The sequence below is a fragment of the Melopsittacus undulatus genome, chromosome 3, assembly GCF_012275295.1.
Source record: "Melopsittacus undulatus isolate bMelUnd1 chromosome 3, bMelUnd1.mat.Z, whole genome shotgun sequence".
In the NCBI taxonomy this organism is placed as follows: Eukaryota; Metazoa; Chordata; class Aves; order Psittaciformes; family Psittaculidae; genus Melopsittacus; species Melopsittacus undulatus.
Window position 1 is genome coordinate 37,276,492 of NC_047529.1, and position 21,959 is coordinate 37,298,450.

Below are 21,959 nucleotides of genomic sequence, written 5' to 3' on the forward strand. Positions count from 1 at the left end.
ACCTGATCTAGTGGAAAGTGTCCCTGCCTATCGCAGGGGGCTGGAACTACATGATCTTTCAGGTCCTGTCCAATGCAAACCATATGTTTCTATGACTCCCAAAAGACAGGACATTCCTGGCAGCTTTGACTCTTGACACTAAATGAGAAGCAGCATTAAGGATCATTAGCTGTATTCATGATGACCCCACCTCAAAAACTCAGTTGCCCTGCTATCGACTCAGCTACTGACACAAGGGTGCACCCAGTGGCTTCCCTCGCCCCCCTCCTCTAGCCAGTCAGCCAGGAATTGCCAGAGACACATGCCTCTGGCTCCTGACAACATTCAGGGTTGTGAATACACGAGGGTTCACAGGTCCTACATAAAGATCCATACATGTGGTCTCTCTATAGAACAGGATTGTAATACGGGTTAAAAAACAACAGGTTTAGTCCTCTTTTAGAGAACCTGACGAGGTGTACTGACAACACATAGTAACTCTGTGCACAGAGCTGCATGGAGAGAGAAGAGTGGGCTGTAAGCCCAACTACCTCAGCAACACTGCTGCCACACAGGAACACCACTCACTGCCCCCTGCCACCGCGCTTAGCTGCTCTACAACGAGGCCCTGGTCTGACCGCAGTCACCATAGCTCTGCTCCTACTGACACCTGGCTGAGGGGCCATGCCGGTAAGGGGGAGGAAGCTGCGCAGAGGGCACGGACATCGCCGCTTTCCCTCATCGGAGCGGTGGCGGCGGAGTGCTGGGCCCGGCTCTCCTCCCGGAGCACTACGCTTCCCAGCAGCCTCTGCCCCGCCGTCGGCCGCGGTCGGCCTGGAGACGCGCCACTTCCCAGGAGTGTGCCGCCGCAGGACTACGTTTCCCGACGGGCCCCGCGGCGCGCCGCTGAAGGCGAGAGAGCCGCCGCGGGCTGCGGTGCGCCCTGGGACGGGTAGTCCGAGGGGCCGGTGGCCGCGCCTCGGAGCGGCCCGCGCGTCAGGCGGCGCTCTGACCTTGCGGGTTTGTCTGGTTATGTGTCTCTGCTGCTCCCGGCCCGCCTGCCCATCACTCGCCGGGAAGATGGCTGCCGTACGCAGGGCCCGCAGTTACTCCCGCTGCGTGGTGCGCTTCTCCGACCGAGAACTCTGCTAATTTCCCCCCGCGGGGACGACACACGGACCGAGAAGGGGGGGGAGAGACCCCCGGAAGGGACAGCGCCGTCCGAGCGTTGACAGCATGGTGAGTGGGCCCCGGCCTGGCAATGCGGCCTGCGGCGGGGCGTGTGCGGTCTGTGGCTCGGCTGTGGCGGTGGGGCTCGGCCGCCGTGGCAGGTACGGGCGAAGGTCGGCCCTGCCCCGCCGCCGGAAATCTGGGGGGTCGCTGACAGCGACAAGGGGTGTGTGCTCGCGGGCGGGAGGAGCGGCCTGCCAAGCCGAGCACCGCTGCCCTGTCCGCTCCCCCGGGCACAGGGAGATTCCTGCGGGCAGTGTGCCGTGCTCCTGGCCATGATCCCACCTCGGGTAACTGCGCCGCAGGGAGGCACGGCCGCCTTCCGCAGAGGATTTTGGGCTCATGACTGGGGCTCCTTGATTCAGAACCGACCTACCTGTCCTTAGAAATCCCCGGAAAAATCACGGTATTATTTCCGACGAGCGTGCCCTGTCTTTCTCTTTTTTCCCCTCAAAGAACAGATGGCATAAAGTCTCTTAGTAATTTTAGCAGCTCCACGGGCCCTGCACTCACTCAAGTTTGTGAGTTACTGTTGGGTTCAGTATTGCTTTCCTGACTGCACCTCAACAGGGACTCAGGTATCTACGATGAAAACTTGATCATTTAAAGTTAAACCATTTCTATCATTCAGGTCTTAAAATGACTTTCCACCATGATTAAAACAGGTATTTTTTTTAGCACAATTTTGTTTTTACCACATTGACAGGGAAATAGAGCCATTTCCTTGTTTTCATATAAACCACCCAGTAGAACATTTGCTGTTCATCACTGTTTAGCTATGCCATGCTTTCCTCTCCCTTAGTTCTGTACAGCTCACATGTAGCCCTGTTTAGCTGGTGACAGTCAACTTGGAACTCTTTCTGATCTTGGCTTTATTTTACTGAAACAAGATCTGAACAATTAAAGGACTTGGCATTTCAGTTTAGTAAGTGGTTGTTGTGCTCTGAGGAAAACAGCATGGTTGCAAAACACTTAAACCTGAGGTGTGCAAGTAGCATTTGCAGTTGGCAAATGATTGTTTGCAGTTGGCAGATGATTTTGAAAGCTTTGCAAACAAATCAGAATCAAATCTACCAAGCTATTTACAGGTCGCAGTCTAATTCAGATGTTTACTTCTGACATGTCAGTCTTTTGGCTGCTAGACTGCCACTTTTCTCATGTAAAATTACCTGAGCTGGTCAGTACACACTAAGGATATCTCACTTTCAATCAGGATAAAGTCCACATGCCATTTGACAGCTGACTTGTAGCAGAGGGAAAGCCAGCAGCATAAAGATGAGCAGCCCAGATTGATGCACTCAGTAGCGGTTACAGTGCAAAGTTCTGTGAACTTTAGAAGCTACAATTTAAGTATCATCAGAGCTAGGGTAGGAGCCAATTTCTAGAAGTTACAACGTGCTTTACAGGTGTGATCTCGCAAGCTGCCTGCTGGTGAAGACCCTGTTTCAGTGAGACCTGTGTTTACTCATTTGTTCTGATTCTAGCAAAACCGTAGGGTTTAGCAGATCAAATACATACTAGAAAGGTTGTTAACAGAGATCAGTTTTCCAGTCCAGTTAGCCATGCAGTAGTAATGTTAATGAATTGCTTACTGGTAAATTTAGAGGGATGATCACTTATACTGCCACTGCTGCCAGGAGACAAACCTTTGATATGAGAGGCTTCAGATCACACATGCACTCACTATAGAGGAGGTAGTGATGAAAGTCAAAACTTTGGTTGTAATCAACTTCATGATATTTTTTTTGACAGCTTTTAGGCTGTGGACTAGGTCTTCATAATATGGTGTATTTTTTGTTTGGATTGAGAGGACATTTGAGTTTTAAAGAGCATTGAATGACATTTTGGAAGCAGTTGGTCCAGAACCATGACTGTCTATGCCTCAGAAATGAAGGAGAAGGAGGGCAGTTGAACAGAGACAAAGGGAGAAAAATCAAGACTCTTGAACAGATTACTGAAACAACAAGTTTTGAACATGAGGTAAACATCAGTCAACTTCATAACCTTCTAAATAATTTTAACTCATACTCTTAAATTAGTTATTTACAGACTTCATGAGTTAAAGATTTTAATGGGCGTGCCCTTATGTACAAGATCATGTGTTGATTTGATTTAGAAGTTGCTAGTTTCTGCAATTTGCAGATAAAACCAGGCTTGTTTTGCCCAGAGAACTGACTGGACATAATTCAACTGAAACCAGAAGCCTTAATCTCTGTGCAGACTTTATTTGTGTCAGCCCAGTGCTGTAATAATGCAATTATAGACACCCATTTCTGTGCTAGCTCATTCCTAGGCTATCTCCTTTTGACTAGTGTAGATATAATCCCTGGATGCTGAAATAATGTGGTAGGACTGCTGTAAGGCATAGGGCATTAGTTGCCTGTAATGAAATTCTGGAATCAAACCCCATGAAATTCCTAAATTATTTACTCCCTGCTCAGAGGTAATGCTGCTTCAGGCTTTGGAGCTTAGGCTTCCCTGTGTTCTCCACTGAAAAATTAAAAATGTACAGCTATCAAATCAGAATGTAGAAACAGATGCAACATATGTTTACTTCAGCCAAGCAACACTGGCCATCTTACCTATTGTAAAAGGTAAATTGACTGAGGCATCAGTAAAAACATGTTTACAGATGACAAGGCAATAAGTTTGTGGTGGTTTGGGGAATCAGAGACAAGTACTGCAGGTGAATTATCAGGAGGTGCTTGTCACCAAGACAGCACAAACATTGCATTCTCACCAGATTTTTCAGTGTTCTGTACTTTGAGCATGAGCTTCCAGGTGCTAGGAAAGTTTTGTGCATTTTCTGAATACAAGAATGCTTTGATTTCTGCACTTTGTGCAGGAAAGAGAGATTTCCTTATGAGAGCTTGGAAGAATCCCACTGACAGAATGTCACTTGAAGTCTTTGAGCACTATCTACAATAGGAATGAGTGGGAACCAAAACTTGTGTAAGTGGTTATGGTAATCTAAATGCCAGGTTTACCTTTTTATAACCTCACTTTGCATTTGTGCTTGCAGAACTACAGATGTGAAACAGTGCAGAAAGGTAGAAAACCAGGGGTGCTTCAGCTGCAGGAAGAACTTTTAAACAAATGTCTTAGTACTGGCATCTTGCTGCTGTTGTCATTTCAGTGGCTGTCACTGATGCTCAGAATTCATTTTCCATTGGTTTAGTATAGATTCCACAAATTTGAGTGTATTTCCCAATGAGAATTTATTGCATCTTTTTGAATTTTGCTCTTAAATTAGCTATAATTCCTCTGTAGAGCTCTGTCAAGTTTTCTGAAAGAGCTTATGTAAGCTCTTATTTGTTTAGCCTATCTCACAGCAGTACTGTAAATAACAGCTGTCAAGCTCTCATACTAGCTTTCGTTTTCTTTTACAATACATTTCTTGTTTAGTTTCATATGTGTTTTTTGAGATTCCTGTATTGACCTGTAATTCTCATAAACTATTTATTGTTACTCAAAGCACTGGTCTTTTGTGCTTTTGTAAATATTAAGCAAATCAGAACTACTGGTTATCTTTACAATGGGAAGACAGTTATTAATTTTTAATTTCTTGTGTTAAACATGCTGCTGTTCAATACTGAAGCTTTAGTTCTATGCTTTGATTTAGACACTGACCTTTATTCAGGTATTGTGGCACTGTACTGATGTGTGTAAGCCTTCAAGTAATACATAACTAATCTGTATTAGGTTGATGTGGCTGAAACGCAAAACCCGGCTTCATTGGATTAATGTAGACAGCAATTTTAAGATTAATTTTTATTATCAATGAATGATCTGTGGGATAGGTGGGTAGGATGGGGAAAATGGGAGTATGCTTAGGGGGGTTTTAATGTGTGTCAATGACAGTTTTGCCTTTTGAAAGTGCTGTAGAGACTTACTCAGGCTCTATAATCATGTCTGACTGCTCTCTACTAGGCAGAAGGTGAAGAAGATTGTCACTCTGATTTGGTAAGAACCGATGACAATGAAAGATCCAGTGAAGCAAATCTTCAGGTCTGTCTCTCATGCTAGTGGTGTTTTACAAACCTAATACTGGTGTGATTTAAGCTGCATTACTATGCTCATTTAGTTACCACACATTTGTTGATCTGACAAATGTTCAATCTGTCTGCCCTTTCAAAAGTGAAATACAAATTCTGCATTGTTTTCCAAGTGTCAGATTAAGTCTTCAGTTATCTGTATAGATGAAAATAAAGCTTGTGGCAGATCTGGAATTTCTTTGAGGAAGTATAGAAATTGGACAGCATTTTCTGTATAGATCAAATTCCAGTTTAAGTTGTCTTTCTTTTCTGGAGCAGAAAGTTGATAAAAGCAGTCTAATAGAAAAATGTGTTCTCACTAGATGTCTGTGTAGTTGCTTCCCAGAAGTAGTGATGATTGCAAGAGATGTGTAAAGTGTAACTTCAAAGACACTGAAAAACATGCATGGCAAGAATTATAACTTACTTTGTTTCACAGAGCATAGTCCTTTATTTATTAAAAGAGAAAGGAGTGTAAGGTATTTGTATATTATGTAAATGACAGCCTTGATTGCTATGAAGCTCAATATGCCTGTGGACAGAAAATTAGGTTTTCTAAATTTTTTTCTAAATTTGAATAGTTAATTGAATTCTTGCTTAAGATAACTTTGCATAAGCAGGAGCAAACATAGTTTCTAGAAAGTATACTTTTCTATGGAGTCTTAGGTCACAACTGTAGTATTAACAATCACTTCTGAAACATCGGTTTTTCTTCTGAGGGAAACAGTCCAGGTAAAAGCACTTATGTTACTGAATGAGATTAAACGGGTATTTGTGCCCTTTTTTTAATTTACTATAAAACAATTGTGAATTGTGTCTAAACTCATGGAAACTATTTAAGACTTGGAATGAAGCATAATTTTGAAATTCTTTTTTGTGTTTATAGTACTCCTCAGAAGATGTATTGTTTGAATATGTGATACTAAGTCAGAATTAATCATATTTTTTAGGCGGAGCTCCAGATGTTCAGAGCTCAATGGATGTTTGAGCTTGCCCCAGGTGTGAGTTCTAGTGGGTTGGAACCTCCACCATGCAAAGCGTCTTCAAAAGGACCTGGAGTAAAGTCTGTAGATGCCAGAAGAACACAGGAGATAGCAAAAGAGGAAAAGGTACAAAGACATAAATGTATAATTTGGGGATTTTTTTTTGTGTGTATGTGTGTGTGTGTGTGTTAGTATTGCAGTATAACTGTCATAAAAGCTAATGCTGAATTATATATAGAGAAGCAAAAGAGGTGATTAACTTGTCTCCATACAAATGTCTTTCTGTAATCCTACACTGATTTTTCTAGTTTTTGTTCTTGGCTTTGTGTCACCTTCCTAGTCTACTTTCTTTAAGGCTGTAGGTAAGGGAACTTCAACAAGCAGGAACTTCGTAGCTTGTTGATTGGGAATTTCAGTTATGGCTTGTAGCATATTCTAAGTAAAATGACATTGCACTTGTAAGGAATTAAAGAACTGTTGTGTATAATTTTGCAGGCAAAAGAACTTTTCCTGAAGGCAGTGGAAGAAGAACGAAATGGGGCCCTTTATGAAGGTAATGTGAAATGAAGGTAATGTGAAAGTCTACAATGAACATCTTTGTTGTAGCAGAATCTAACCCTCTAATTTATGTGGAGGACAGCATGATGCCAGTGAACTTAAACTGCAGGCTAATAGTAATTTGAGAGCTCAATTACTCAGATAAGCAAGCACACTTGCTATAAAAGGAACACAGTTCTAAGGCTGAAGTGAAGCTAAAGTGAGATCAAGAGAATAATCTTTAGCTTTCAGACAAAACAACAGCATTTTGAAATCTGGCAATTTAATGAAGCACTGGATTGCTCCTTCATATAACATACTGCTTCTTATGACTTTTGTAACATGAAATAAGCATAGTAATTAATCAAGGCAATATATTATATTTCCTGTGCTCACAGTTTTCTTAATTTCACTTTGAACAGAACTACTTAACCTGTGGAATGTTTTGTTGTTTTATTATTTGGTGTTTTGTTTAATTTCCACAGCATGCTAAAATAGCATCTTTAAGAATTCCTGAAGCAAATGTTTAAATCTGGTAGCCTTATGTTATGAGGTTTGCCATAAATATTTAAGGTAATTAGCTTGCTTGCCCTCTTGCTGTCAGCATTAGTAAAACTGCACATTCAAAGTTTTCTTCCTCATACTCAGTTTTCAGAATATATCGAGTAAGAAGCCCATTCTAACTTCAAGTCCTATACGCCTGTAGTGGAAATACCTGTTTCTGTTTCTTCTGTGGCAGAAGAAAGAAACACAGGACATAAGTGCCATCCTCTTCATCCACTAGAGGTTTTGGCCACCTTGATTAAAGTGTAGGTGCAACATACGTCAAGATATGCAGAACTCTTGGGAGCTCCTGAAATCAGCCACCTGTCAAATACAAAATTTCATTTCTGCCATGGACGTTTTCTTTCCCATGCAAGGGATTTCTGGTTATTGTTCCAGATCTCAAATGAACTGAGTGACATAAGAGTCCTCAGTAGGTAAGAAAAGTAGTTGGTCAGTTTCTAATTTATTATATGCTTTTACGGGGCAAAATTATTTCAGGCTAAGGTAGTTTGTGTGCTTGGTATAATTAAACGCACAGCAAAAAAAGACATCAGAACTAAGTCTGGTATGTAATCTACCATATAGGAAATCATGTAGTACACTATAAAATTTCATACCAAGAATTTCCAAGTAAATTTAAAAACAATACATGATGAGAGCAATCTGTTTAAGCATTGTGAATATAAAATGAACACTATAGCTTGAGTGTACTCCTTGTATGTTAAACATAGCAGCAGAGAAGTAGTAACATCTAACAGTTGCTTTCACAGATGTGTTTTAGGCATCTGGATTGCATGAATATAAATCCATTATTTCTCATTTGAATTTGATTTGAGACTGAAAGAAACAAAACTAAACTGTTCCTACACATACATCTGTATGAGATCTTAGAGACAATGTCTATGCCAGACACAGATATATTATTGAGCACATGTCAGGACACCTATTTTCAGTCCACACCTTTTAATCTGCTGATGTGGCTCAGGTCACCAGAATCCAAGTGGCATTTCAGCCTGCTTTTGAAATCTGCTAATAGCTGACGTATGTGAGACAGCTATGTGCAGCAGCTCGTTCAAGTACAGTACGGGTGTTGCTGCAAGATGAAATGCTAGAGTTGACACTGATCTCAGTTTGGCTGACTCCTGGTATTCCTCATCCTCACCAGCCGAAGGATACTACTTGTCAGTAACCAGCCCTGAAATGAACTTGGAAAAAATAGGAACACTTACTTGCCCCAAAGTCAGGCTTCTCAGACTCACTAGTGTGTTAAATTCTGAGCTCCATACTCATTGATATTTTACTTTGGGTTTTGTTTTCAGGGGTCCAAACTGAGGGAAAGTTGCCCTCTGATCAGCATGTGGGAATACAGAGACATGAATATGTATATGATGTTAGCAGTGATATTAAAATGACAGTGTACATACAATGAATCCACTTAATAGGAGCCACAGAGTTAACTGAAAAGAAAGACCCTCTGCAGCTTAAATAATGGTTCATTCCCATAGGGTGATTTTCCTGGGCCTGTTTCTCTACTTGTGTTTGTAGCATCTTTGGAGTGTTAAAGGCAGAAGTACTTCTCTGTGTGCTAGAAAAAATCCAGTCTTGTCAGTTTTACCTTCACATCCCATAATCTTGTGCTTGCTGTATATAGCTTTTTTACAGGGCTGCTTTCCTCCAGTCAGGTTCCTCACCTTCCATGAAGTGGCTTGCTTCATTACTTTCTGTAACTTCCAGTTTTTGCTACAGTAAAATTTACTTGTGTCTGTTAAGTTTTAAAATTACAGCACTGTTTTGTTGATGTTTCTCACCTCCATAATGTTGTATATGTCTGAGTGACTGCACTGTACGGGGACTGCACAGTGACTGCAGGACTTTAAGGTGCCTGCATAGTCTTTCAAATTTGCTTTCATGTTCCTCATGGTTACTTATGATTATAATGCCTAAAATCTTTATGGCTTGTTGAGAAAGCTTAGTAAGTGCTGGGCCACAAACAAAATCAGGACTTTTTAATGTTTTAGTGTAAAATTTTGTACTGCATATTTGAATTAGTAGTAGTGAAGGTAAATCTGTAAGAGACGAAGTGCATCTGAGGGAGCTCTTTATCCTGGAAAAATACATTAAAATTTTAGTTTTGAAAATAGGTGCTTAATGTACCGCTCTTGTGTATCAAATTTAAACCTAATCAGTTTAGACTAAATAAGATTTACTAGGCAAAGGCATCTTCTGCCTTTTTAATGCTTTTAGCTGAAGCCATCTCTGAAAAAACCCTTTGCTTTGATAAGCTAGTGTAGGTATCAGACACATTTAAACATTAAGCCTTTATTTTCAGCCATCAAGTTTTATCGTCTAGCAATGCAGCTTGTACCTGACATAGAGTTTAAGATCACCTATACACGATCCCCAGATGGTGATGGAGTTGGGAACAGGTGGTAAGTATGAAAATTTACTAATTAAGTGCATAGGAGTACTGAAACCTGAAATTTTGTTTCTAAAGCACATGAATGCTCTGCTGCACAATTGTAAGTTTCTCAATGTTTGGAAAACTTGTCCTCTTTCATTTGAATAGACTGCTACATAGAAAGTTTACAGATACATTAGTCCAAGGAGGACTTTTCTATGCTGTAGTTCAAAGAAATTAACAGGCTTTGTTTTTGCAGATAGTTAAATTCAGTGAAAGTTTCACAAATAGTGACATTGTCACTTAAAAAAAAACAGAAAAAAGAAAAAAACCCAATTTTTCACTTTATTACTTTTGATTTTTGAGTTGTGGTTTTTGACACGTTTGGGATCATGTATAAAATTGTAGGTGGCAAAAAGATCCATTAGTAAAAGCTTTGCACCATGGAATAAGCATAGTAATTAAGCAAGGGAATATACTACCATTCTTGTGCTAACACAGCCAATGGAGAGCATTTTCAGTAAGTAGAGCCAATATATTTAGAAGCTCATAGATTGAGTAGTCTACTCTTTCCTCATTGCAAACATTGGAATACCTCTGGCCTCACCACACCCAGATATGTAGCAGCTTAAAGCTGGCCTGACTTGAGCCCAAGACTTAACATTTGTGGACGGGATTCGGGTTAGGGCCAGAACTTCTGTTATTTCTCAGATACCATAGTGAAGACAAGCTTATGATACAGAGCTTTCCAATTCACTGCTTACTGATAGCAGGCATAAATGCTGCTGATAACTACAAGAAATGAAGAGTTTTAAAACTGAAGATAGAGGAAACTCCAGTCATGTTCGTGCAGTATTACTCACTCAGTCTTGTTGCCCTAGGGCATGACAGCTTCAATGCAGTAGTTGACTCAGTATAAAAGAGAGTAATATGAGCTAAGTGCTTTCTTTAGTTTCAGAACTAGCATGAAATCTTTGCTGTGCATTTGTGTGCTAGGGAGAATACTGGATGATAAACTACAGTCATATAAAAATTTTGGTTTCCTTAAGATTATTCTTTCAGCATCATTTTCCTATTCCATTAAGCCTCTCTGACTCTGGGGTGTTGATGTGCTTGAGGGTAGGAAGGCTTTACAGAGGGATCTGGACAGATTGGATAAATGGGCTGAGGCCAGTGGTATAACATTCCAAGGAGAAGTGCTGGCTTCTGCATTTGTGTCACAACAACGCCATGCAACGCTACAGGCTTCGGGTTGCTCTTCAGTGAATAATGCAAGAGTATATGAAGACAGGCTGAGAAAGTTGGGGCTGCTCAGCCTGGAGAAGAGAAGGCTGCATGGAGACCTCATAGCAGCCTTCCAGTATCTGAAGGGGGGCTACAGGGATGCTGGGGAGGGACTATTCATTAGGGACTGTAGTGATAGGACAAGGGGTAACGGGTTGAAACTTAAACAGCAGAGGTTTAGACTGGATATAAGGAAGAAATTCTTTGCTGTTAGGGTGGTGAGGTACTGGAATGAGTTGTCCAGGGAGGTAGTGAATGCTCCATCCCTGGCAGTGTTCAAGACCAGGTTGGATGAAGCCTTGGGTGATATGGTTTAGTGTGAGGTGTCCCTGCCCATGGCAGGGGGGTTGGAACTAGATGATCTTAAGGTTCTTTCCAATCCTAACTATTCTATGATTCTATGATTCTATTCTAAGAGTAAAAAACAAATACCTCTTACTGTTTTCGGTATCTTACATTGTGACAAAATACAACCTCCTGTCATTTATAATTTATTCCTGCATATGGCGTATTTTAGAGAAAGTAAAAGAGGAGGTTTGTCTTCTCATGGAATCAAGCAGTTCTTTAGTGACTTCACTAAAAACAGTGAACTCTTACATATAAAAAGAAACTGGAACTGGAATTAAAGGGAGTTGCTACTGGCAGAAGGATGCCAGCAAAATCTAAACTTGATAAGACTGCAGTAGGTGTTTTATTTTATGATGAAATGAGATTTCTTTATAAACATACAGGAAACAACTATATTAAGTAAGGGTAAGACAGTGGGTTGGTGCCAAAAGAATGGTATCTGTTGGTATGTTTTGTCCGGTATCATGGTGTTGACGTTCCCCCTTTTCTAGTGTTGAGGATAGCAAAGAGGAGGATAAGATGGCTGATCTCCTATCGGATTTTCAGCAGCAGTTGGCTCTTCAGGAATCTTCAGTCAAACTTTGTCAGCCTGAAGTTGATGTCAGCCAGACCCATATCTCAGGTATGACTTAAGATACACTCAGTGTGAGACTTCAGTTTCATGTTTCACTCAGTTAAAACCTCTCCTTCATTCTAAAGCCACTTATAAAGAAATGTACGTAGTATGTCAAATGTAAAGGAAAAAAGATCATCAACTAGCTAAACAGATCTTGCTTTCATACGTGATTTTGCCTTTATTGCACAAGGTTTTCTATATAGTACTACTACTAAGTAGAATTTTTCAGGATCAGTCATACTTAAAAGTAGCAACATCTAGGAACACACTTGCTGAAGTAAGTGTATTCCAGTTCTCCTTCCAGTTAATGTTTGAAGAAGTGAAGTGTAGGTTTGGGGTTTTTTTTGTTTTTGTTTTTGTTTTTTTTTTTTTGTTGTTGTTTACAAATACTTGTTAGAATTCTGAAGTCTGAATAAGAAACAGTTGTTCTGTGAAGAATGTGCATCTTTGCATTTCCTGTTTTATCTGATTTTATATCAGATCTTTACAGCAAATATGTTTTCAGGTTCAGCAAGACTGTATAACATAACTAGAAAGGCTTTTGCAGCGTAAAGCTTTTCAGTACTTCAATTCCAAGACAGTCATCCTGAGACTTCCTTACAAGATCTAAATCGTAGAGAGTATATATGTTAGAGACTCTCTTAAAATGAGATGCTAATTTGCATCCTGGATTACCAGTTGCTCTTGGAAATCTTATTCTGATCTCTGTTCTGCTCAAGGAAGGAAAATAAATGTAGCAAGCTGTTAAAGCATAAACAACTTTGGCATTGTACACATGAGAAAGCATATTTTCTTTTTTTTTTTTTGCCAGTAAAGTCAATATTGTTGTAGACGTTACTGTAAAATGATCTCAAGAGATGTCTCTTTTGAGCAGCAGTCTGGGTCTCTGTCTAGTTATACTTTCTGCCTTCCTGCCAGTCCTGTGTTACAGTTTCTTGTTTACTAACTGATTTTAGCAGAATGAAAACTCTTAACATCATGATGTCTGCTTCAGAATTTAGTAGGCTAGAATGATGACCGTTCCTCTTGGTCATTGCAGTAGTACAATAGTCACAGAATTCAGCAGCCCAAAGAAAATTGAAACTGTGAAGTAACTGATTTGGTTGAATGGATTTTCTGTGTTTCGTTTTACATTTTGTTGACATTCATAATCTTGGAATGCCAGTTAACCTTTTGTACAGGACAGGATCAGACCTCTGCTTTGTAACTGACATACTGAATATATTTACTTCCCCTCCTTAGTGTGCAAGCAATTTTTCATAGTAGTTTTGTTGTTGTTTTACACAAGTAAAGCATAGGGCCAAGATAGCATTCTTCATCAGAAATACTATAATATTTTCTCTACAGGGTGTGCCCAGTATCTGAAGCAAAGTGTCTTAATGATCTCTAGTTTACTAGAAACTTAGAAACATGGATGATAGGATGGATAATCAAAGTCTTTGGCTGACAAGTGACTATCTAGTAAGAGGTTTTTCATCCTTTGCATCTTCCATTCTCCAAGACACTAATTGTTCACATACCAAAGTGCTCATAAATTGCCAGAGACTGTTTTTTGTACCTTGTAGCCATAATCTGCACAACTTTTTTTTATACTAGAACATTATTTTAGTGGTTACAAATACAGCATATATATGACTTCTCAGTAACAAAACATAGAATTATGTCAGATTCATGAAAAGAGATGTGTGTTAAATGAATACAGAAACTAGTGCCCAGTGATGTTATGTACTTTTTATCATGTTAGTATTCTGAAATGTGAAACTTAAATTTCATCAGATTTTATAACAAAACCCATCTCATTGGATTTGTGGGAATGCAGCAGTGCAGTCTGAAAGAAAAGTTCTAAAAGTTCTTAAAGAAGCACATTTTTTTCACTGAAAATCAGTATTCTGTTAAATTGCAGCCTCTGCCACGATATTTGCAGCTAGTTACTGTTTAGTGTACCTTTGTGCCACTTAGCTCCTTTCTCCATTTGAACTCAGAACAGTTACACTGAGTAAAATCATGAAGTCTTAAGTGCATGTGCTGATATAGGTCAAGTCATAGGCTCTGGAAGGAAGCAGTACTTGGAAATAAATGAAGTATAATTTCTGATGTTATAAGAGAAGCAGAAAGGTAGTAATAAGATTTTTGCCTTAATTTTCCAGGGCTTTTTCACTGAATGCTAGGAAAATTATCATATGATCTTGTGGTGCTTTGATGAGGATTCTGTCATTTTCTTATGTTACATTAGAAAAAGTCTTTCGACACTACAGTGATTTGTGATAGCATTTTCAATCACTGGAGCTGTACCGTAAAGTATAGAGTGATATCAATTTCATAGCAGATAGGTTGGGCTTAGGACCTCCTATCCAGTACTAACTCTGACCTGAGCTTATTTAGCTTGGCATGTAAAAGCAGTATGCTTTGAGATAATGTTACAGACTAGGTCAGTTTGAAGAAAGTCTGAACTTCAGTAATGATCAAACCTGGATTGTAGATAACCTGTTGATTTACAGGCTACCATGTCACAAGGTTTTATTTTCTCTTTGCAGTGTTGCCTATGGAAGTACTAATGTACATTTTTCGATGGGTGGTTTCAAGTGACTTGGACTTAAGATCATTGGAGCAATTATCTCTTGTTTGTCGAGGATTTTACATTTGTGCCAGGTATTGTATATGAGTTATCTAGAGTGAAGCTTTTCTCTGTGCTAGGGAGGAAAATAGCACTTTTTTATGCTCAAACATGTGTGAACTCTGTAGAGGTGGAGTCCATAGAGTGAAATTACTTGTGTTGGAAAGGTGGGGTTATGGAATTTTTTGCTTTTATGGTGCTAAATCGTACATGTTGGAGTATGCCCTGCTTTTTCTTCCTGTGGCAATTTTCATGTTATGCTCCTCACAGTGCTGATCAGCTTTCAAATACACCACTAATAGTATGATTTATGAATTCCCTGTGATAAAAGATGTTGTTAGAAGTCTTACTTGCTCTGCTCTGTTCGAGAGTTAAGAGTTGCAAGATCTCAAAATGTTTGTGTTGACATCCTGATACGCCCACACAGAGAAGGGACAGGCTGCTGCAACGTTGTTGTTCTGTACTTGGCTGAAAATGGCACTGTGTTCTTGAATTTCAATGGGACAAGGGAGTAACTTTCAAATGCTCCAGGACTAAGTAAATCAGTCAGTGTTTTTAAATTAAGAGCTATTGTTGTTCAAGAAAGTTTCTTTCAGTTGCATCCAAGCAAAAAATAATGGAGTGTATATATATATACTTAGATACATAAAAGCTAAACAAGGTTTCCAGAGAAAATATGGTGTTTCCTTTTTTCTCATTTTCACTAGAGATCCTGAAATCTGGCATCAAGTCTGTTTGAAAATATGGGGTAGGAGCTGCAATAAGCTTGCTCCATATACCTCTTGGAGGGAGATGTTTTTGGAGAGGCCTCGTGTTCGATTTGATGGTAAGGTGTACTTTTGGGTATAGTTTTGTTTGTTTTTTTACTGCATGTAACAGTGACAGAAGCAATCAGTGGGTTTGATGTTCTTGACATTGTTAGACTTAATCTGAATTTGTTTGGGCTTTTGAATCTGTAGAACATTAAACAAAAGGGAAGGGTGCAAGGGAAGAAAATAAAAAACCTTCCATGTATCTAATTAACCAAAGTAAGCTCAGAAGGTTTAGGCTATTTTTATTTTTTTATCTTAAATATTCTCTGTACTTAGTTTTTGTTTGTATAATTATATCTTCCTTTCCTGTAGGTGTCTATATCAGCAAGACAAAATACATACGTCAAGGAGAACAATCACTTGATGGTTTCTATAGAGCATGGCACCAAGTGGAATATTACAGGTAGAACTGTAGTACAATGAGTGAGTGAAATGTTTCTCTCTCTTAAGTTTTTTAAATCCAGCCCTCAATATCACAAACACTAATCATTCTGTCCTCAGTGGAACTACCACAATGTATAAAGCTATGTTTATTTTTTGAGAATAGGTCTTAAGAAACAGAATTTATTATTATAATTAGAGATGGGCTTAGAAACACATTTCATCCTCAGTTAACCATTTCATGTGGATAAAACTTAAACAGTAAAGAACAGTAATACTTGTTCACAGATTTTTTAATCCAAATTACTTGTGTTTTACATTTCCAGTGTAATAATTGTTTTCAGCAAAGGGAAAACAAGCAATTATACAAGAATTGTTTTTTAACTTAACTTCTAACCAGTTGTAAATAATCAGAGGCTGGGCTGTCTCAACTTGCTGTAAATACCTTGCCATTTTTTTCTTCAGCCTGTTTTTATGCTGTTCTCCTCTTGCTATGGCCAGCATTTGTTGTTCATTCTGGTGTCTCTTCTGAGGCTGGAAGCTGTTATTAGAAACCATGGCATCTTTGGATTATTTCTGCAGTCTCACAAACCGTAGCATAGTATCTGAGTACTGCAGGAATTTATCAGATCCCAGAACCTGATAAAGTCCACATGACATTGTCTGTGACATGTACTATTAACATTAATTAAGATTTTGATGCATTTGTCTCAATGGATTCTCTGAGTGGAGAAATTTCCTTGAGGAAAGTTTTGATTCCAGGGTGCCCTTCTTGTTTTGATAGAGGTGAAAAAAATCGTGAACTTCTGCCCTTTTTCATAACTCTTCAAAACTTGATCTTTCAATCTTCAAAACTCTCTTTTGATTTCTGCTCTTGTTTTTTTCTGTTATATCATGTGTGAAGAAATGTATTTTCAGATCCTGTTACCTAGTAAGTTCTGTATCCTTTTGGGAAACATCATGTGATTTATTAAAACAAAACCCTAACAACAAAAGAAAGAGGATATGTTTTCTAGGTTTATGTTGTGTAATTATATTTTTGCAGGTATTTGCGATTCTTTCCAGATGGCCAAGTTATGATGCTAACAACACCTGAAGATCCTCAATCTATAGTTCCTCGCTTACGGACTAAAAATACAAGGTTATTGAAATAAAATTCATCGTGCTTTTACCTGGCAATTTCTGTTTACTTTTGTCTCAGATTCTGTATATTGGCTTATCAAAACAGGAGTAAAAATACAATGTTATTTATATTGTATTATAGATATTTATAGTTCTCTTCTGAGAATTACAAAAAAATTTTACTTGTATGCAAAAATGTCTTTATATTTAAGGTGCTGATACTGTAATTACATTTCCTTTGCAGGTTATGTGACTTTAGACTTTGAAAGGAGGTAGATGGAAGAATATATGCTATTAGCTTGGTGGTTTTAGAATCCTTTTGAAGATATGTTGTTACTGCCTTCTCGTAATTCCTTGACTGTTTGAAGGAAAGTGAAGATTTTAGTGGGATAAGACTCAACTATTGCTTGATTTCTTTATGATGTTTGCACAAATTTGTTGAGAGCAGAGAAAACTGTTAACTTCAGAACAGGTTTGAGCTGTTCATTGGAAGTCTGAAAGCATTTAGCAGTAGGCTAGGTAGAACTGACTAATTTATCTTTACTGTCCTATCTGGGAAAATGCAAAGCAATCTTCCAGAATGCTTCCATCATATCATATCATGAGCCTGGTACTTTACTAAATGGAAATAAAATAGTTAGTTTCCTTAATTACAATATGCAGCCAGTCTTCATTGCTGATATTTGTATCATAAGTACATCACTCTTCTGAGTCAGAACCTATCCTCCTCTTTAACCTTCTAGAACGGATGCAATCTTGCTTGGCCATTATCGCCTTTCCCAGGAAACAGACAATCAAACCAAAGTATTTGCTGTAATAATGAAGAAAAAGGAGGAGGTGAGTAGCAAAATAGAAGAGAGGAAAAATAGTGTAAAGATGGGGCTTTTTAGTATTTTATTTTTCTCAGACTGAGTGTCTTAAGGCACCTGAAGATTTGCATTACACCAGTGAATTAAAAAAAGAATTTTTTAAATGGTTGAAAAATAAATCACCATGTTTATTTATGTCTTACATTTCCCCCCACCCCTCTTTTATTAGGACAGATAAATATCTGGTTACATTTGCACAACAATTTTCCCCCTAAAGTCTTAATTGCTATTTATGGTGCTATTAGGTAGTTTGTGAGCATTGTTAACAGACAGAAGGGCAGGATGAAGAGGTCATGTACTGAGATCAGCTTTGACTGTATGCAGTTCTCTTCCTCAAGACTAAATAAAACTAAGCAGTATTCATTAATTGAACGCGGAATGATTTTTTCAACTTTATATAACAGTTATACCAACTTTATATTTTCTGATTAACAACGTGTCTGTCAAGAGAAACTTGTGAAAAGTTAGAAGTGTTACATTATGTTACAGTGAGTTTACATAGTTTTAGTGCTGGTCCACACTTACTTTCTGTGAGAACTTCTATAATTAATGTCTAAATTGATGTATTTTCAAGGAATACCAGGAGTTGCTTTTAAGTATGAGAATCCCCCCAGTTACTTAGGCATCAGGATAAGTAGTTACACAATATGTTTCTTTGTAGGTCATGATATTTCTTTTCTCTCTGTACAGAAACCAATTGACTGCCCCAAGTGCAGGTATTTCCGACGTGTTCCTGCACAAGAAACAGATTACAGCTTTCATGTAGGACTACAGTTGTGCTCCAGTGGGCGCCAGAGGTTCAACAAACTTGTCTGGATACATCATTCTTGTCACATAACTTACAAGTAAGTAAATGGAGAATAAGGTCAAAGAAGGATACTTACCTACAGAAGCACAGGTCACATTAATTTGTCCAGTATTAAGTACAGAATATGTGATACTTAGGAGACTTTAATGAAATGTCCTGGAAACAGTAACTGGTCCTGATTTGACAGATTGTAATGAACTTTTACTTTAAGAAATCCACTTTAAGAAATTCACTAACTTTTTATAAAAGTATAGGAAGTTTCTGAAGTGGTAGAACTTCAGTATTTTAGTCATTACGCACAGTGTTTGGATGATTTCAGAGCTGAATTGAATGACATAGTGTGGTGTACTAGTAAAGGGGTTTAGAAAACATACATTCATTGAGATACATTTCTTTTCTTCTGTGAATGTGCATGCTAGAAATGTCTGCACCTTTCATGTGAGAACTGTAACATGTACAAACTGTGTAATCCAGCAGTGCAAAATAATGGGCGTGTGTCCAGCTATTCTTGTCACTAACCAAGTGAGTGCCATGGCCACTATTCTTGCACTTCATGCTCTAAATTACTGTCAAGTTGGCTGTCCAGATGTTAGATGTCGGCATTTAGGGTGGATTTAGGCATTGTTTTCCAGTCTTAATCTCTATATTCAGTGTTTTTATAGAGACATAACTCAGCTATTGAACTGTAAGTATATAAATCTAGGAAGAAAACTACTGGTGGTTGGGAGTATAGGTAACTTTCATAAACAGAAAAATTAATTTTATAAGCCCTAGTTCTTCATACTTAATTTATGAAGAAGTTGCAATATCAGACATTGTTTTCAGTGTTGATTTTCTGTACTGCCCAGATTCTGCTCTGTCTCTCTGTATGGTGGTGACCTTTTGTAACTAGAGTAAGGATGAACATAAAACACAGCTAGGAGGGCATATGCTTTTTGTCACTGATGTTCAGAAATACTTGGTTTTCTTCTTTTTAAAGTTTTGCAAACAAGTTTTTACCATCACTCTAATTCAAGGATCTAATTGAAACAAATGAATGGGGGTTTTTTACTTCAATATTAATATGGTGACTTGAGTGACATCCTGCACTGTTTCAAGTCTAGGAGCTAATAAAAATGAAAGGGGAAAGTGGTTTCTTTGATATTAAAATAGAAGTGTATAGTGTGATTTGGCCAGCATTCAAATGCTTTCAGAACAAGGCAGCATGAAAGACACATTCTGGCTGCAGTTTGGTGCACACACTGTGCTGTGGAACATGATTGCATTATAGAGGGCTTCAAACAGTAACTTGTGTCTAATTTAGCTTCTACAATACTCTTTGCAGATCGACTGGTGAGACAGCTGTTACTACTTTCGACATTGACAAAGTGTACACCCCTTTGTTCTTTGCACGAGTGAAGAGTTTTACTGCATTTTCAGAAAAGCCGCTCTAAGAAACACCTTTTCCCCTCACAACTCTTGCATGAATAAAAGGTTGTAGCTAATGAGCACTTAAGTTATAAATGTGTATATATTTGGTACATTTTAAAATTCTGGGGAATTTTTTGAAGACAGTATGTTCTATTTGATTATGGTTGGCTGGGGTTTTATTTTGAGGTCAAGCTTATGAGTATTAAACACCTCTACTTTGTGACAAAAATTTGATAACAAAATTTTATTGTTTTGTTTTGCATTTTTCTTCTTAAACAGATTTTATAAATCAGTCTGCTTAAAATTTGCATTTTCATCTGCCTGGACACTGGTTTGTCCAAAAGGAATTATTATAGTAAAATCTCACTGTCCATGGGACGGTGTGTGTGGTCTTTCGTGAAGGCTTTAAATGTGAAGAGGAGAAAATTGTCTGGTATCTGTTAAACTGTGTGATTTAAAAGAACTTCAAATAAATGTTTTCTTTAAATTAAACTTATTTTGTTTGCCTTTAAGATCTGGCATTTTGTCAACATCAACCTTAAGGCTAAAAGGAAATCAAGGACAAGCAGGCATGGAGTATAAAATTTAACCGTGAAGGCACATCCCCACTAATGCAGTGATGTCAGTTGGTGATAAATTCAGTTTGATTTTGATAGAAGTTTGGTGGGGCCTGCCTTCTCGACAGGACAGGCATGAAGGAGAGAGGGATGTGGGCAGTGAGTTGTTCTCTTATACTATAGGATGACTTTGTAGGGTACATGGCTCTGCTTGGGAAGTGTTGCAATGCAGTGGTGAAATGCTGGTGTATACTGCATGTGCATTGGCTAGGTCTGAATGCACAGCTAAGCAAGGCTCACTTGGACCTGGCTGTAATGTGTTTTAACCCTTCACCTAACCTTGCTACAGATGCTGTAAACCCTTTGAGCATTTGTTGTACTAAGATAAATTTTGAGGGTGCTGTAGATGTTAAGGTGCTGTATACCGCTAATGATGAAGTGTACCTTGAGGTTTGGTGCAGGTACTGTATGCTGCTTCTCCTGCATTATGTCGCTTGGGGGTGTAGTGCAGACACTGTAACGCCGCTTCTTATATATGTATCTTGGATTCTGAAAGAACTGAAGCTTTTTAGTGTAGCTTTTAAAAGCCATTTTGCATAATTTACCTTTGAATATCTCCTTTCAAAATAGTGACCTGGACTTGAGGATTAAAATGTGATAGTTGTTGAAAGAACTATACTTGCTCCATAATTTATAAAGTGTATCTTTGCAAGGAGCTACATGATTAAAAATACATCAATAAATCATTATTTTGAACATGCAATCCCTTGCAATTCCTTATTTTGACAAGAAATTATTTTCCTACAGTTAAAAGGTGATTAGTTAGGAATTACCATGCATAAGCTACATGCTAGAAAAGATAGAATTAATTTGGTAAAATTAATATCTTAATCACGTACACTACTTACAGGTTATCTGAGAAAAGTAGAGAAGCTTTCAGATATGTGAGTTCTAATAGGATGTGTATATCTGAAACTATGTGCTTTTTCTAGATAATCTAACAAGACTCTGCCTACAACCCTTCTTTGGCCTATGTCCTTAAACTTCAGTTGCACTATTACTTCATACAACAGCATTTAGTAATGAGTGTACCATGTTCTCATTGCTGAAGGGAGATATCAACTTCATGTTTTGAAGTATTGCCAAGATTGTAAACAGGGAAGCATATTAGGTACATTTTTGTTGAGGGTGAAAGACAAAGATCTGATTCTGCCTGCTGATGAATATCAGAAAGTTTTTGTCACAAAAATCAGAAGATGATTATTTATTTAGATATAGTTTTGTCCAGTAACCAGGTTGGGTGTAATAGAAGAGCTTTTTGATTCAAAGCTTTTTTCATACCAAGACTTACCTGCTGCTTCTGAGCTTTTGTTTTCTTCTTGCCTTGACCATGTGCTGGAAATACATTCTGAGTGCAAAGGAAAAGCTGGC

At 38.5% G+C, this 21,959-nt stretch overlaps 1 protein-coding gene across 3 annotated transcripts; it reads left to right on the forward strand.

Moving 5' to 3' along the window:
- The first annotated feature begins 872 nt into the window (after positions 1-872).
- FBXO9 (F-box protein 9) lies at positions 873-21,286 on the forward strand. 3 transcript variants are annotated; one of them, XM_031052658.2, is made up of 14 exons: positions 1,016-1,218; positions 2,962-3,189; positions 5,140-5,217; positions 6,194-6,352; positions 6,722-6,779; positions 9,639-9,738; positions 11,831-11,961; positions 14,490-14,604; positions 15,277-15,395; positions 15,694-15,784; positions 16,808-16,903; positions 17,628-17,721; positions 18,444-18,598; positions 19,886-21,286. In XM_031052658.2, exons 2-14 carry the CDS (start codon positions 3,046-3,048, stop codon positions 19,992-19,994), a joined length of 1,449 nt encoding a protein of 482 aa, XP_030908518.1. In that variant the 5' UTR covers positions 1,016-1,218; positions 2,962-3,045; the 3' UTR covers positions 19,995-21,286. The 3 variants fall into 3 exon arrangements, with proteins under 3 accessions (XP_005153257.1, XP_030908518.1, XP_030908519.1); XM_005153200.3 differs by lacking the exon at positions 2,962-3,189 and having other exon boundaries at positions 873-1,218; XM_031052659.2 differs by lacking the exon at positions 2,962-3,189 and having other exon boundaries at positions 5,144-5,217.
- Positions 21,287-21,959: the final 673 nt, after the last annotated feature.

Bases quoted from the DNA above. Each gene is read 5' to 3' on its own strand.
- FBXO9 (XM_031052658.2), top strand. From the start codon at position 3,046: ATGACATTTTGGAAGCAGTTGGTCCAGAACCATGACTGTCTATGCCTC. The intron at 9,739-11,830 runs GTAAGTATGAAA...CCCCTTTTCTAG, and splicing joins GATGGAGTTGGGAACAGGTG to TGTTGAGGATAGCAAAGAGG. The intron at 15,785-16,807 runs GTAGAACTGTAG...ATATTTTTGCAG, and splicing joins CACCAAGTGGAATATTACAG to GTATTTGCGATTCTTTCCAG.